This window comes from Plasmodium inui (genome assembly GCF_000524495.1).
Source record: "Plasmodium inui San Antonio 1 unplaced genomic scaffold supercont1.5, whole genome shotgun sequence".
In the NCBI taxonomy this organism is placed as follows: Eukaryota; Apicomplexa; class Aconoidasida; order Haemosporida; family Plasmodiidae; genus Plasmodium; species Plasmodium inui.
In genome coordinates, this window is record NW_008481839.1 from 386621 (window position 1) to 401965 (window position 15345).

General features: G+C 44.4%; 4 protein-coding genes across 4 annotated transcripts; 3 read left to right on the forward strand and 1 right to left on the reverse strand.

The window, feature by feature from the left end:
- Nucleotides 1–15: 15 nt before the first annotated feature.
- C922_01533 (hypothetical protein) lies at nt 16–3138 on the forward strand (the record flags this gene model as incomplete). The annotated part of the gene is made up of 1 exon (XM_008817136.1): nt 16–3138. One exon carries the CDS (start codon nt 16–18, stop codon nt 3136–3138), a length of 3123 nt encoding a protein of 1040 aa, XP_008815358.1.
- Nucleotides 3139–4459: 1321 nt separating this feature from the next.
- Nucleotides 4460–5150, forward strand: C922_01534 (small nuclear ribonucleoprotein D3; the record flags this gene model as incomplete). The annotated part of the gene is made up of 3 exons (XM_008817137.1): nt 4460–4555; nt 4715–4795; nt 4977–5150. The coding sequence occupies 3 exons, from the start codon at nt 4460–4462 to the stop codon at nt 5148–5150; spliced, it is 351 nt and encodes a 116-aa protein (XP_008815359.1).
- Nucleotides 5151–6578: 1428 nt separating this feature from the next.
- On the forward strand, nt 6579–10703 carry C922_01535 (adenosinetriphosphatase; the record flags this gene model as incomplete). Its single annotated transcript, XM_008817138.1, has 1 exon — nt 6579–10703. The coding sequence occupies one exon, from the start codon at nt 6579–6581 to the stop codon at nt 10701–10703; it is 4125 nt and encodes a 1374-aa protein (XP_008815360.1).
- A 428-nt stretch (nt 10704–11131) lies between these two features.
- On the reverse strand, nt 11132–14410 carry C922_01536 (hypothetical protein; the record flags this gene model as incomplete). The annotated part of the gene is made up of 1 exon (XM_008817139.1): nt 11132–14410. The coding sequence occupies one exon, from the start codon at nt 14408–14410 to the stop codon at nt 11132–11134; it is 3279 nt and encodes a 1092-aa protein (XP_008815361.1).
- Nucleotides 14411–15345: the final 935 nt, after the last annotated feature.

The following is a 15345-nucleotide window of genomic DNA, read 5'->3' on the forward strand; positions in this document are numbered from 1 at the left end:
GAGAAGTACAGAAGAATGATAAATGGTAGGAAAAACAGAAGTGTGAAAACAAAAAATTACATTATAAATGTCAACTGCTACACGTGGATTAATAACAGCCATGGGCTGTTCGACTATGAGAGCGAAAATTTTTACAAAAAATGCTTTAAGATAAAGTGCCTGTACAATTACTACTACATATTGAAAGACGACATTAACGTGGAAATTAAAAATGAAGAAGAAATAAATAAAATTATGCTCAATAACTCCAGTATGAAATTGATATGTAAAATAAAGTATATAAATAATAATTACCAGTTGATACCTTGTATTGAGAGCAAGAGCGAGGGGTCCAGCACTGCGGGGGGGACCGCAGTGGGAGAGCCGCACGGAAGCAACAATGTGGTTAATAGGGACAATAGCGAGTATGGAGGTGACGGCGAAGGTAACATTGGAAGTAACAACGTAGGTAACAGTGACAGTAACAACGCACGTAACAGTGGAGATAACCGTGGTGGTAACAGTGTCCTTAATGACAGTCGCGATGACGGTGATCACGGCGACAGCGGAGGAAACGACGCAGAAAACTTCTGGGTCATCGTCAAATACCTAAAGAACAAAAGCTCTATACTGCACGAAGATGACATTATAAAGCTTGGCAGAGTTAAATTGAAAATAAAAAAAATTATCACCAATGTGCAGCAAGAGAGGGAGTACAATAAATCTTTGTCTCCATTCGACGATGATGAATGCGAAACGGATATCCCAGAGATGGTTGGCCTGGCATGTAATGGCCCGGGGGATATTGGTGGGGGGGATACGGGCCATGGAGTGGTTCCCCATCGGATGCCTACTCCCCGGATGGAACACACCACAGGAGACAACGCCCTAATTGATAAAAACAACCCTTCGAACAACTACGTCAGCGGAAGCATCAACCCGAATGTCTCCCTCTACAGTAGCCAACGGCAGGAGGACGAGAACATCTGCATTAATTGTGGCGCAGCCAGTAACGATGTGGAGGATGGCTACAATTTGTATGACGATGTGGACGAGGGGGACGACGTTAGCGATGCGGTGGAGGGGAGCGAGCTTCCTAGAGATGGGCAAAGCTTCCTTGGGAGAAGTACCAACAGCAACATAGGTGAACAAAACCGACCACAAGAAAGTGACATCAATTTAGCTGGCAACAATTCGTACGTGGACGATTTTTATCTTGTTAAGGGGAACGTGCTGAATGGGGAACTCAATGGAGAGTGCCGCACTGGGGGAGGGAGAGGCGCACAAAGTAAGAACCGACAGAATGAAGACGACGTAGCAGTGGTAAGTGAATCCCCATTTCGTAGCGTATTAAGTCACCCCTCAAATGGGAAGACGCAGAATGGAGGTGGTAGCCTTATTGACAAGCACACTACCGAAGCCTCACGTGCGAGAAAACAGGACAGTGGAGCGGCGAACCGATTGTTAGAAACGAAGTCTAATTGCAGTGGTGCGATAAGCGAAATAGACAACGATGGTGGTGGAACGAATTCCAAAAGGGACAAACCCGAGGGGGGACTAAACCAGTCAGAAAATGCCGCAACAGACAAACACGCAGCTTTGTCTAACTTAGAACAGCCCCCCTATGATTCTCATGGGGGGCATTCAAGCTGTTCAATGAGTAGCCCCAATTTGGGGAACCTAACAGGGGAAATCAGTTCGATACGTAGTAATGCTAGTCGGAATAATGCCCCCTCTGGAAGGGCGCAGAGAGGAGGAGGCGACAACACATCGAATAGCAGCAACAACGTTGTAAATTTTGTTCACTGTAGTAACCAATTGGGGAATATAAACGAGAACGAAGACGGAAGAAGTGGAAGTAACAACGAAGATTCATTCCGATTTATGCGAAAGAGAACAACATGTATGAGCATGTCCTGCGCGAGTAAAGAGAACGTCGCGTCGACGACAGATTATGAAAATATCCAATCGAAAGATATGACTCAACGAAATAAAGGTGAAGGGGGGACACCCAGCTTGTACAATTGTAGAATATGTCTGTGCGAATACGAGAATGAAAACAACCCATTGATATCACCGTGTAAATGTAAAGGCTCTATGAAGTATGTGCATCTGAATTGTATAAGAACGTGGATGAGGGGAAGACTAAGCATTAGAAGTGAATCCTCTTCGTACTCCTTCTTCTGGAAGCAACTAAATTGTGAACTCTGTAAATTTCCTTATCCAACTTATATTTTTTCACAGAACAGATATTTGGAGTTATATGAGATCCCCAAGCCAGAGCTTCCCTACATCATCATCGAATTAATGAATGACAGAAACAGGGGATTCTACATTGTCAGTTTGGCGAATACCAAATGTGTTCGGATGGGTAGAGGCCATGACACAGATGTACGTGTAAATGACATCTCCGTGTCCAGGTTTCATGCCATGATAAAATTTTGCAATGGAAACTTCTATATAGAAGATTGTAAAAGCAAGTTTGGAACCCTCATTCAGATAAGGAAGCCAGTCTTTTTCAATATCAGACGAAACAAATTCATCGCTTTGCAAGTTGGACGAACCGTTATGTATGTTTATATGAAAAGAAAAAATTGGATCTCTTTACCCATTTGTTTGAAACTGTCTAAAACGAAGGATGAGGATGTTAGCACGTTGGATAATTTCTCTTCCAAATTGATTATCGATAATAATATGCAGTTAGAGAACAGCAACTTTGAGTACAACAGGGATGGTGAGGCTGAATCTGCTAATTACGAGCGTGCGAATGAGGTGGTGGAGAATCCCATGGTGGATAATCCTATGGTTGATAATCCCATGATGGATAACCCCGTGGCAGATGCAGGAGATGCTTCTGTCCTGGGGGACCTCGGGCCGGAGGACTTGAACGTAGCCAACACGCACAACAACAGCAGCGCGCAGAATTTGAACCTAGACAGCACGGGCAGCATCGAAAACACCACGCCCAGCGCGCCCAGTGGTGCGCCGCGCAACCCCGATGAGGCTGTGAAGAGCACCGACCCTTACGGAAGCGGTGGAGTGACCAACCGTGCGGGCAATGGCGCGAGCAACGGCGGGGGTAACAGCGCGGGCAACAGCACGCACAGCAGTGTCTCCCGGAACGTTGTGAATGGAGGCGTCGTCCCCGGTTATTATTAAATGGAGACGGCGTCGCTCATGTCGCTCCGCTGCGTTCTGCTCAGCTGTGTTCCGCTTAGCTCCGTTTGGTTTCCTTTTTTTTGTGTTTTTTTGTTTTAACGTCATCGATATGTTTCCGAACTCCGCGTTGTGTTCACGTGCACCCCCGCGAGCGCACCCCCATGTTTGCATTCTTCTTCCGAAACTTACCACGTAAACTCCTACACATACCCACACGCATAACTGCGCATACGCGTGCGCCCCAACAGTAATCCACTAACAAATGGCATCATGTCTTTCGCGCCACTCCTAGTGTCTCCCTACTTATAAAAAAGAAACTAAGCAGGTGAGTTAAGCGTGCATGGCTGTCCATACGTTGGGCTTATTCGTGCGCCAAAGCGAAGGAAATAAAAATAAATAAATAAAAATAAATAAATAAAAATAAATAAATAAAAATAAATAAATAGATAGATAAACCCAAATGACCACTAACACCACATACATACACATCGTCCCTGTTGCTGCTACGCGGCGAGGTCACGAAAGGTAGATGCTTCCTCATTCTTAGTTGTCCCGAATGGAATTGCGCCATTATCAAATTGTCATCTCAAATGTGTACATCTTCGTGGGTATGTTTTACCTTAAAAGGGTGACGTAAAAAGGAGCTTTTTCTCCATAAAGCCCATTTTATTCATTTTTCCCGTTTTTCGTTCAGCGAGGGACTATAGTATGCTAAAAATGCGCCACAAAAGATATCCGAAATGTTACGAGGTGAGTTGCGCTTCGAAGTGATATTAAGCGTGCTCAGGTGCTACGCCCCCCCCTTTTGTCGTGCCTTCTTAACTGTAGTGTCATTGTGCTATGTTGTGCTGCTTTTTTTTTTTTCCCCCATTTCGAGATAAACGTTCAAGGTGTCGCTTTACCTTTTTAAGAACTCTGGTAAGAAAAAATGGAACGTTGCACGGGAGGTTTTCCTAGGGCATAAACAGAATAACACGCTTTTTTTGTTTTTTTTTCTCCTATGTAATGCTTTCCCTTTTCTGCTTTTTATTTGCGATTCTGGCAGCCATCCCAACTCGTTACGACATAAAGGGGACAAAATTAAACAAGCAAAGTTGGCATGTTTAAGTTGATTTTTCCTCTCACGTCCTCCCCCAAAAAAAAGGGATCCCTTTTGATCGCATTATATACATATAGGTAACAAATCTACCAGCGGAATAGCAATAACAGGAAGGTGGAAGTACACAGGGCCTACATTTCTTGTTACCCCGACGGGACTACACGAGAACGTGTACCTATATATACATATATATGTGGAAGCGCGTAGCGAGCAGTGAACAGGATGTCGGTAGGGATACCCATAAAATTGCTGCACGAAGGAATAGGCCATACAATTTCGGTGGAGACCAAGGCGGGAGTCCTCTACAGGGGTACATTGGTAAGCGCGTCTCTGGCGAGTAACCCACGCGACGCCTTTTTTCGCCGTATGCATATTAAATTTGAGTGTATCCATTTGTGCCTACCGTGTATAACAGCACTTATGTGCGAGCGTGGTTCCCATCACGGCATATCGCACGCCTCCTCCTCTTTCCTTTAGCTTTTCGCAGAGGATAACATGAACTGCCTTCTAGAGAACGTCTCTGTGGTTAAAAAGGACGGGAAGCAGATTCTCCTGGAGGTAATGAAAAAGTAGCATGCGAGATGCAAAACTTGCGGTCTGTGTGGAGCGAAAAACATATAAACCTTTTAAACGTGTCAACGGAGGGACACTTTAAGCATTTCTCATCCTTCCCCCTCTGTGGGACTATATACCTATTTGCCTCGACCAACCCCCCAATCGCCTTACCCCCCTTCTGCAGCAAGTGTACATACGAGGAGGAAGTGTGTCCTTCATGATTTTCCCAGACATGCTGAGATATGCCCCTATATTTAAAATGAACAAGATTAAAACGAAAACGAACTTTGCCACAATTCGAAGGGCCATGGAAGTTCACGCAAGAATGGCGTCCAAGAACAGAGATGGCAAAGCGTGAATGCGTCGCGATCCTATATTGTGACCTATTCCATCTCCCGCTTACATAGTCTATCTGTTGTAGCACCCCCTATTTTTATCGTATCGCCCTGGTTGTTTTCACCTTCTGGTGTAAGTAACACATCGATGTGAATTCATTTTTGCAATTTTTTGTTGTTTCTGAGAAGGCCTTTCATAAGCCGCTTAGTCATTTTTTCTTTTTTTTTTTTTATATATATGTCTCCCAAAAAATCAATTCAACGTTCATCCATATAACGAATTAGCAAAAGATGAGTAGTATTTATTTATGCGCACATTAGTGCCACCATTCCGGTTAAGGGTAACTGAGTAAAAGATTGATCCCCTGCAGGGTTAGCAATCATCATCACGAGTGAAATTTCAGGTCTGCCTGTCTTTGAGCGTTAACCACTACATGTACACGGACATACTTACCCTGAGTGGGAGAGCAACAAGTGTATGCACAATGACTGCTATTGTTCGGCATATGTGCAATCCTTTTTTCTGACCCCCATGTGGTTCTCCCCCCAATTTTGTTCTCTTAAGAGTGTACTCATCAGGGGATGCTGCATGACTGGTCCTGTGGGGGATGCGCATATTTCGCTACTCTTTTTGGCTTTGTTGACAACTGGGAAAAGGAAATATAGTCCCCTGGTTAATCGCGCAGCACATGTGCAGCAAATCTATATCGGCGCAAGGATTAAGAAAAAATCGAGCTGACGTAGGTATATATGGGTGCTCTTGGTATGTACTACTCTTTCGTGTGCTCCCTGTGTGCTCTGCCCTCATAGGAATTTCCTTAAATGCGACTTTGTTAACATCCAGGTGGTTATTCTTCCCACGGGAAGCAGGACTTTTTTTTTCACTTCATTTTCCGCCACCTTTATTTTTTTTTTTTTTCTATACATGTGCTAGGAAGCACAATGCAACCATTTTAGCGTCGTCTTTGTAGCGTTGCCCTGCGCCAAGAAACGCTGTAAGATGCAGATACAAACGTTCATGACGATACGTATGATCATTCCCGTACATCCCCTGGAATGTTTTCGCTTTTTATTTTATTTTTTCCTGCAATCATTTTTGTATAACCAGTTGCCGGCTTCCGCGTGCTACGCTCCTTTCGATATTTCCCACCACATCAAACACGTGAGATATTACTCACCTTTATAGGTAGGCATATCGATAGGGGATCTTCACGCGCTGAGATATTACTTACAACGGTAAAGCAGCTACCTATGTAGGAAGCCACCGGGAGCAAAAAAAGAGAAAAAAAAATAAAATAAAAAATAACCAAATAAGAGTAAAAATAAAGCAAATCAACATCAATTGAACGTTACACCCCCCGAGAGTGTGAAACCAGGGTGAAGGAAACGCACTATAGAGACCTTTTCTACAGAGCTGACGAAAGGAGGGGTAGTTTCCCCATTTGACCAAGATGGCGTATATATACTCCAACCTCTCGGACTTCTGGACCAGCGATGATGAAGATGACGAGGAGGTGGATGGGACGGAGGAGGATTCGCCAAGTACGGCGAATGCGGTGAACGTAGCAAACGATGCAGGAGGGGTAGAAAACTACACCAGAATGGCGGAAGAAGCGGTGAACAGATCGAGGGATTCTCCATTCGGCCCGAACCACGAATTGTCCAGTTATGCCCTTGAAAACTACGACGAAACCCCCTTCGAAAAGCGAGGAGATGTGGGGCCCAATGAACCATATTACACAGGCAACCTCCCCTTCGCAAATGTCATGGACAGTGGACTCAACTTCAACTTAAACGAAGTGATGAACGGACTCACCAACCACGTCGTCGACAATTTTTCCATCAAAAGCATGATAGAGAAGTACGACATTAGCAACTTCATGTACAACGATTCTTTGTTAAAATATTGCGAGACGGCAGTAACCATAAATGACGATTCGGCATGCACGGAGAAACTTTCCTTAAATGAGAACTTCCACTTCAGCTGCTTTGGCTCCGTGGAATATGTCAGTCAGCCCAAGGGTAACGTCAGGGGGGGCGCCGAGGGGGCTCCCACGAAGGAAGTCCTCACTAAGAGCGCAGTGGAGAACATAATTGACGCGCGCGTTGAACCCGAATTGGAGGGAGACATAACAGGAGAGGTGAAGTTACGCGATATTGAGGACGCCACGATGGAACACACGATGGAAGCCACTCCCCCAGGCGCCGCGCCAACGCAGCCGAAGGAACCTCCCGCTGAGGAACCCCCCGATGAGGAACCTCCCGCCGGCGACGATAAAGGCAACGTGAAGTACATAAGGAAGAAGTGGGTGATAGAAGACAACCACTCGGACGTGACAAAGTTCAGCCAAAATGATCTGCTCCTAAGCTACGACTTCGAACTAGACGATTTTCAAAAAAGGTCCATAAAGCACCTGAACAATTTCAAACATGTCTTTGTAGCAGCGCACACATCAGCAGGAAAGACGTTAATAGCAGAGCACGCCATCGCCATGTCCATCAAATTAAACAAAAAAGCAATATACACCAGCCCCATAAAAGCATTAAGTAACCAAAAATATCATGAGTTCAAAAATCTCTTCAAAAGTGTTGGAATAATAACAGGAGATATCAAAATGAATGTCCATGCTAACTGCATAATCATGACAACAGAGATTTTGAGAAACTTACTCTATATAAATGATAACATAATTAACAATATACACTGCGTGATATTCGATGAGGTGCACTATGTGAATGATAACGAAAGGGGATTTATATGGGAGGAGTCCATCATCATGTTGCCTCCTCATGTTCAGATTTTACTACTGAGTGCTACAGTGCCGAACTATCTGGAGTTCGCCGATTGGGTAGGATTCACAAAGAAGAAGGAAATTATTTCCATCGCGACGACGAAGAGACCTGTACCGCTGCTGCACTATATTTATGCCTACGACTCGATCTTTCCAATCATGGACGAGAACAACAAAATTTACTCCTCCGCTTTTAAGGAGATATACATGAAGGTTAGGGAGAAGGAGAAGGCGGGCGCCGCGGTACATCGTGTGCATGGCGGTGCGCATTCTGGGGGGCATACCAGTGGCCATCACAATGGCTATCATGGTGGCCATCCTGGGGGGCAGGCCAAACAAGCGCCAGGCGCGAAGAGGAACTCCCACGTCGGGAAGAATAAGCAGCAAGGAGGAGACCAAGGTGCTCCTCCAAACAATGATCAGCCAATGGCCTACAGCGAGTACTGTAAACAGAAAAGGAGACAAAAGCTCTTCGCAAACGAAGTGAATTTGAAAACGGAAATACAAAAGCTTCAGGCACTTATAAAAAAATTAGAACAAGACAACAAACTCCCAGTGGTCCTATTCTGCTTCTCCAGAATAAAGTGCGAAACGTATGCTAAGAGTATGCCCCATTTAAATTTCCTAGACAATAAGCACAAGTCCAAGGTGCATTTGTTCATTAAAGAATCGATAGCAAAGTTATGCGCACAAGATAGAGAACTAAATCAGATCCAAATTTTAACCAAGTTGCTGGAAAAAGGCATTGGAATACATCATAGTGGGTTACTTCCTATATTGAAAGAAATTGTAGAGATCCTTTTTTCCAAAGGGTTAATTAAAATTCTCTTTGCGACTGAAACCTTTGCCATGGGAATTAACATGCCTGCCAAATCTGTTGTCTTTACTTCTATTTATAAGCATGATCAATTGCAGAAGCGAATTCTCACTTCGTCAGAATACACACAGATGTCTGGTCGAGCGGGAAGGAGATCCTCCGATAAGTACGGATATGTTTACATCTACTGTGCAGATAAGATCCCAGATCAGGTTCAGCTAACCGAAATGCTCATGCAGAAAGCAGTTAGCCTGAAGAGCAAATTTAAGGTCACCTACAATATGATCCTAAAATTGCTCATCAATAAACAAATCAATATAGAGAAAATGCTCTTCAGTTCCTTTCTGGAAAGTTGCAGAGCTGTTCAAATTCCTCTCTTTAAGAAAGACTTGAAAAGAAAAAAAAAGCTGTTGCAAAATATAAAACAAGTGCAGTGCATCTATGCGGATGATGTGAAGTTCGTGTCTCCAATTGAGAACTACGTACAGATTGACTCCAAGCTGAAACACATAGGATTGAGCTTACACAGAAAACTGTTCACCATGAAGAACAGCAACTCCTTCGCCATCGGGAGAGTCATGCTGCTAAACAATATTGGCACTCTGCACAGCTCCATCTACGGTGTTTACCTCGGGTGTGACAAGAGTAGCAGCAAAAGAAGCGAAAAAGTGGACTTTGCTCCGAATAGCATTTTTTTTCAGAACCACTCCAGAACAGGGGAAGAGTCCAGTGAGAGGTTCTTTTTCCTCTTCATCTTGCCTGACTTTATGACCTACGAGCAGTTCCTGCAGAAAATGGGGGGGGAGGAAGACGCTCCAGGGGGGGTTAAGCTGCCCGAACAAGTGAACCGCTCATCAGTGACGCACCTCAACAGATTGACCCACGAAAAAGTGAACATATTCGTAAATTACAGAAACCTCTTTTCCAAGCAGAGGATCCCTACCGCAATTCAAATCATGCACCACAACTCCTTCGACACAGATATGCAGAAGAAGCACTTCGTGGTCTGCTCCAACGTTTCCCTAGAGCACATCTCCATAATAACCAACACAGTGATCGTGTTGCCGAATGTAAAAACGACAGCCATTTTGAATAACCCCAAGAATATGCTGCTGTACAGTCTGGAACTGGATAGGCTAATAGAGAAAGGAAATTTCGAGCCGTTCGTTTTGACAAAAATGCTAAAGTCATTGAAGTGTGAGTTCTACTCAGTACTGATAAATCAAGCCGATTATTTGGAGGCCTTAAAAAAGTCCAAATGCTACTCTTGTAACATGAAGGAGAAGCACTACGAACTTGTGTGCAAAAGAAACAACTGCCTTAACGACATTGAAAATATTGAACGAAATATAAATGCCAAGTCTCTTAATTTATATGAAGACTTGGAAGGAAGATTGGACGTGCTGAGACATTTCTCCTTCATTGACGATGAGCACAATTTAACGGTTAAAGGCAAAATAGCTAGCTACATTACCATGACTGATGAAATTACCCTCACGCAGGTTATCTTCGAAAACGTTTTGAATAACTTGAACCCACCCGAAATTGCAGCTGTCCTGTCTTGCTTTGTTGCCCCAGAGAAAAAAATAGAAGAATCACCAGACCTTACTGTTAACCTGCAGGAAGTTAAAATGGCCTTGACAAATATTCACAGCCAATTTGAGGAATTTTACAAAATTATTCGCTTGAAAATCAGCTCGGAAGATCACTGGAAATTGTGCAGCTTTAAGATTATGTTCATTGCGTACAAGTGGGCTCTGGGTGTCTCTTTTGCTGAATTGCTGGAGCAGTCCGAGCTGGAGGAGGGACTTATCGTGAGATCCATTTTGCGGCTCGACGACCTTTGCAGGAAGGTCAAAATCGCCTTTCTCTACCTTGGGAACGTCGACTTGGCGGAGCGCCTCGAGACGACCTGCACCCTCCTCCGCCGGGATATCATTTTTATGACATCGCTTTATTTGCAATAAGGGGGAGTGGTGCAGAAGTAGAAGAGAAGTAGCACAGCGGTAGCGCAGTAGTGGTACGCCCGCCTCTGTCCCCTTTTATTTTACGCCCTTGCGATGCACACCCCTGTGTTGTGTCCCAGCACCTCCACCGCTTTTGAATTCCCAACGTTTGTCGTGTTAAATAACTGTCCAGTTGTTGTTTAAAAAGGTTAAGAAATGACCCCATGGGGAGCAAAAGTGGGCATGCTAGTCGTCGTGCTAGTGGGCGTGCTAGTGGGCGGGCTAGTCGACGTTGACATCGGCATTCACATCGACGTGATATGTAGGTGCGCCGAAACGCTTCGGAGCGCTGCGTATCACCGGGAGCGGCGTATACGTAGTGGTACTCCCCCCCCCGCTTGATCCCATGAACCATCGCTCATTAACGCGTCTACTGAGGCGCCATACTCTCAACGAGGGAGCTCCCCGAAGAGCCGCACCCGAGTCATGTCTGCCAGTACCAAAAGGATCTCCCTGCATATGGGCAGCGTGCCATTGATGTGCGCATAGCACATTTGAAAGGCAAGATAGAGACACATGAAGGGAATATTCCAAGGACCATATTTCTGTCTTATCAATTCGAGAAAACCTGACCTCGCAAATTCATAAAGGGTCTTATAATTGCATGTATAAATACAGACAAGGAAAAATTTCAACACCAGGGGTACCAAGTCGGTGTGAATGGAATGGGCACATCTCGTTTGAATAAACCACAAAAAATTCTGAAACGAATTAAAACCTTTTAAAAGGTATCTATCCCAGTTTGACTCATCCGAACTGTAGCAGCAAACGGAGAAGCAAAAGTCCGCCATTAGGTAATTAAACGATGCATATAGCCAGTGCTTCTCCCCCAAAATGCCAATAATATAAACAAGCGATCTTTCAATGGTATTTAAACTGCCCTCAACATTATAGTCCCTGTCGAATTGGTTGCTACTTATGATGTCTCTTAAACGTTTATATTCCTTTGTGAAATTTTCTTCACTTTCTACCGGTAGAGCACACGAAGAAACTGCTTCACCACAGGTATCACATATCCATAGCTCTTCATTATTGTGAAATTTGCAGCACCCAATTTCATTCCTCTCATTTTGTGTGTTCCAAATGAGCATCATAATGTTGGCTATGTTTAGACCCCGTTCAAATCTGAGCATATTAAATTGTCCCACGGGGGCTTCACCCCAATTGGGGGGGTCCTCCCCGGGGCTTATTATTCTCGCATTGGGCATTCTGTTTTGAGTATACATGGATGACTGCTCTTTATCCATTTTACTGACACTACACATGGAGGGTTCATCATCAGAATTTATTCCCGTCTTTCTCGTGTTCTTTTTGGTAATGCCTCCCATTTTGTTGGGCGTCCCCGAGTAGTATCCCATGCCACCTTCGCCACCATCGGAAGAGAGGTATGGCCTCTTATTTACTTCCTTTTGGAGGTGAACTTTTTCTTCTGTGAAGGGGGTACATTCCCAAGGCGATGTCCCACTATTTGTGCCCACCTTGTTCTGATGTATACTCATCACTTGCTTGTGCGTCTGCTCCGCCGTTTGTATCGCCCTTCCCTGAGGGGCACCCACACTGGAGGCCTGACTCTCATCCCCCCACGGGATGGTATTCCTACCTCCATTATGATACGAATTTCTTCCATATTTGAGATCTGCCTCCTTCCTAACGTAGGAGTATTTACAGAGAGGACAAAGGATGTGTCTTTCCTCGTCCATTATTTGTGAGCATCGGTTGCAGAAGCAAGTGTCATTTTTAATTTCATTTAATTTGCTTCTTCTATGCTGGATGGAAGCATATAGTTCATCGATTAGCGAGATGGTAATTTCTTCATACATATTTATGGTCCTCATGGAGATGAAGCAGATCTTGTTAATGTCTATATAGGAGTAGCTAGCGTTCGGGAAGCAGCTGTGACTTAAAAGGGACGCATACTGAAACAACATGATTTCTGTTTTATCCTTTGGCGAAATGAAAGAGTTCTTTAGTATATCTGTGAATGTCTCGAATTTAATTAAATCGTGTACAAATTTTCCATTCGTTTTTCCATTCTTTTTTCCATTTGTTGATTTTTTCTTTTTTTCTTCCCGACTGTCCTGGATGTCCCTTCTTGTGGATGTTCTATGTGCTATGCGTCCTGTGTATTTTTCGTGTGTATTTTCTCCACTTCGGCAGTAGGAAATGACACGCGGTGCCCTTCCATCCCCCTGGCCTGTGGTATGTGCCCCACTGCCTGTCATTCTGCCGACCGATTTGGGTAGTTCTTCTTTCGCTACCGCTGTCGGAATCGCTGCCGCCACCCCTGCGTGTTTGTGTGCCCCGCTCTTATTCTCCCTCCCCATATTCATATACTCACAAATCTTATCCAACTTCCTTCTTTTCTCATTGTCCAACGAATTGAACGTGTCCCATAAATGTTCCAGCTGGATGGATGTCTCCAGGACGCACTCCTCTATAAAGATGACTTGACCTATTTCGATCCTTTTGTTCGCCACGATTTTCACCCTCCCTGTTTTCTCGTCCTGGACCATCAGGATATTTTCTCCATGATTGTTTCTCATCGTGTCGTTCTTGAGGGCCTGCGATTTTGACAGAATCATCCTTTTCAGGTTCTCCTCTATTTGATGCGCCACGTCGGGTGTAGGAGCCTTGGGGTAGGTAAGGACTGCAGCGTTGTAGTTTGAGCTTGTGTAAGTGCTGGGCTCAGCGCTGTGGTATCCTCTTTGGTAGGCAGCGAGAAAGGCACTAGGGTCAGCAGTAGGGTCACCTCTATGGTGAATATTGTGGTGAGCACTTTGGTGTTCGTTTGGGTATACACTCATGTAGGAATTTAGGTTAGCATTATAGTATTCGTTTGGGCAAGCACTCCTGTAGGAATTGGGAGCAGCACTATAGTATACGCTCTGGTGAGCACTTGTGTCATCCCCGTGTCTTTCCTTTGGGTGACCGTTTGGGTTAACACTGGGGTGCTCACTGCGATACTTTTTGTGGGGAATCCGCGGGTGATCACCCCCCCACACACTCGGCGCTTCGACGGGGGGTGCTGGGATTGCTACGGGTCCATTCTTTTGCTGGCACCCTACTACCCCCCGCTCACTCCTTAAACGAGTGTATTTCGCCTGGGAAGTTCCACTTTCTCTTTGGTGACTGATGGTCCCTGCGCGATTGTCCAATCCCACGCAAGAGTTGCTTCTCCGAGTGCTGTTCCCACAGTTGAAGCCTCCCCTAGGGGTTCCGCTGTTCTTACCATGCTTCCTATGTTGTCCCCTGTCTACCTGTTCCAATTTGACATACCTCTTCAATTCGTTATTCCAAACAAAATCCTCAAAGAGAAAATTCTTCTTCCGTTCTGTGCCCACATTGGAGTGGGCACTTCTCACACTCGAATGGCCCTTCCCTTCATTTCCGTGATGAGTTCTTTTCAAATTAAAGTCGAAAGGATTATGTAGCAATAAAGCGGAGTTTTTATTCTTGGGATATATCTTTTTCGTAAGCATGTGTCTTTTCATGTTAAATAGTGTATTGGCTTCTACGTCCTTGAGATCATCCCTCACTACGTCATTGTAATAGTCGAACCACACTTTGGGGCTACTTTCATTCCGCTGGTTGTTGTTGCATTCATCGTTTTTTCCTTGCCATTTGATGACGCGGGAGCAAAATTCTACTTCGTTTGGGTTGTTTGCCATTTTGGGGGATTCGTTTGGTTGTCTCAAGGTCGAGGCTGCTCTTTTTCACTCGCGTTAATCCTGTTGCTTGTTCAGTTTGGCCATTCTGTGACAGCCCTTTTTGTGCTCGGGAAAAATAATACATAGAAAAATGTAACTCCCTGGGAAATAGCAACGTGCAACATTTCCTATAAGCATTTGCACCAGCGAGGTGTCTACTGTGCATCGCTTCATTTTTTTCCTACTCGTTATTATGCATGCAAAGTGCTCAATCCAGGGGGGGAGGGTCCTTCATTTCTTTTTTTTTTTTTTTCACAAAAAGGAGTAACAGCACATTTAGGGAAAGGAACACCGTTTGCCTCATTTTCTGTGTCCGAAGTTTAAGATCTATTCAAGGAAAAAGGGGAAACCATGACAAACCTACGGAGAAATTGCATCAATTAGTTGCTTCCTTTTCTGGTGTGTCCGGAAGGTGCAGGTGGGGACATACGAAAGGCACGTAAGAACAGGGAAGAAACAGCAACAGGCACACATAAATACACGCCCATATGTGCACACCTAACATTTGGTTCTCATAAATGGGGGGCTTTATGAAATTCCCGAACTGGTGAGGACAAGCCCCCTTTTGCCCTGTCTTTATTTTTTTTTTCCTTTCCCGCCAATTTAGAATAATTCTACATGAAAGCAAGGGGAAATCCATTTTAGCAATTTTCCCAAAAAATTCACAGCGCACCCTCGGAACATGCTTCACTAAAAATGTTCCTTTAGAAAAATTCATATCAGAGGAGCAGTGCAAAAAAAAAAATTGTTCACTGTAATGGGAACATATAGAATTTACAAGTGGCGCTATTTAGTTTATTCTACTTTAAAAGGTAAAAAAATAATAAATAATGATAACACACATGGGCGAATGAATAGCTCCACGAGTGGGCGAATAAAGGGGAGTAAAACAAAAA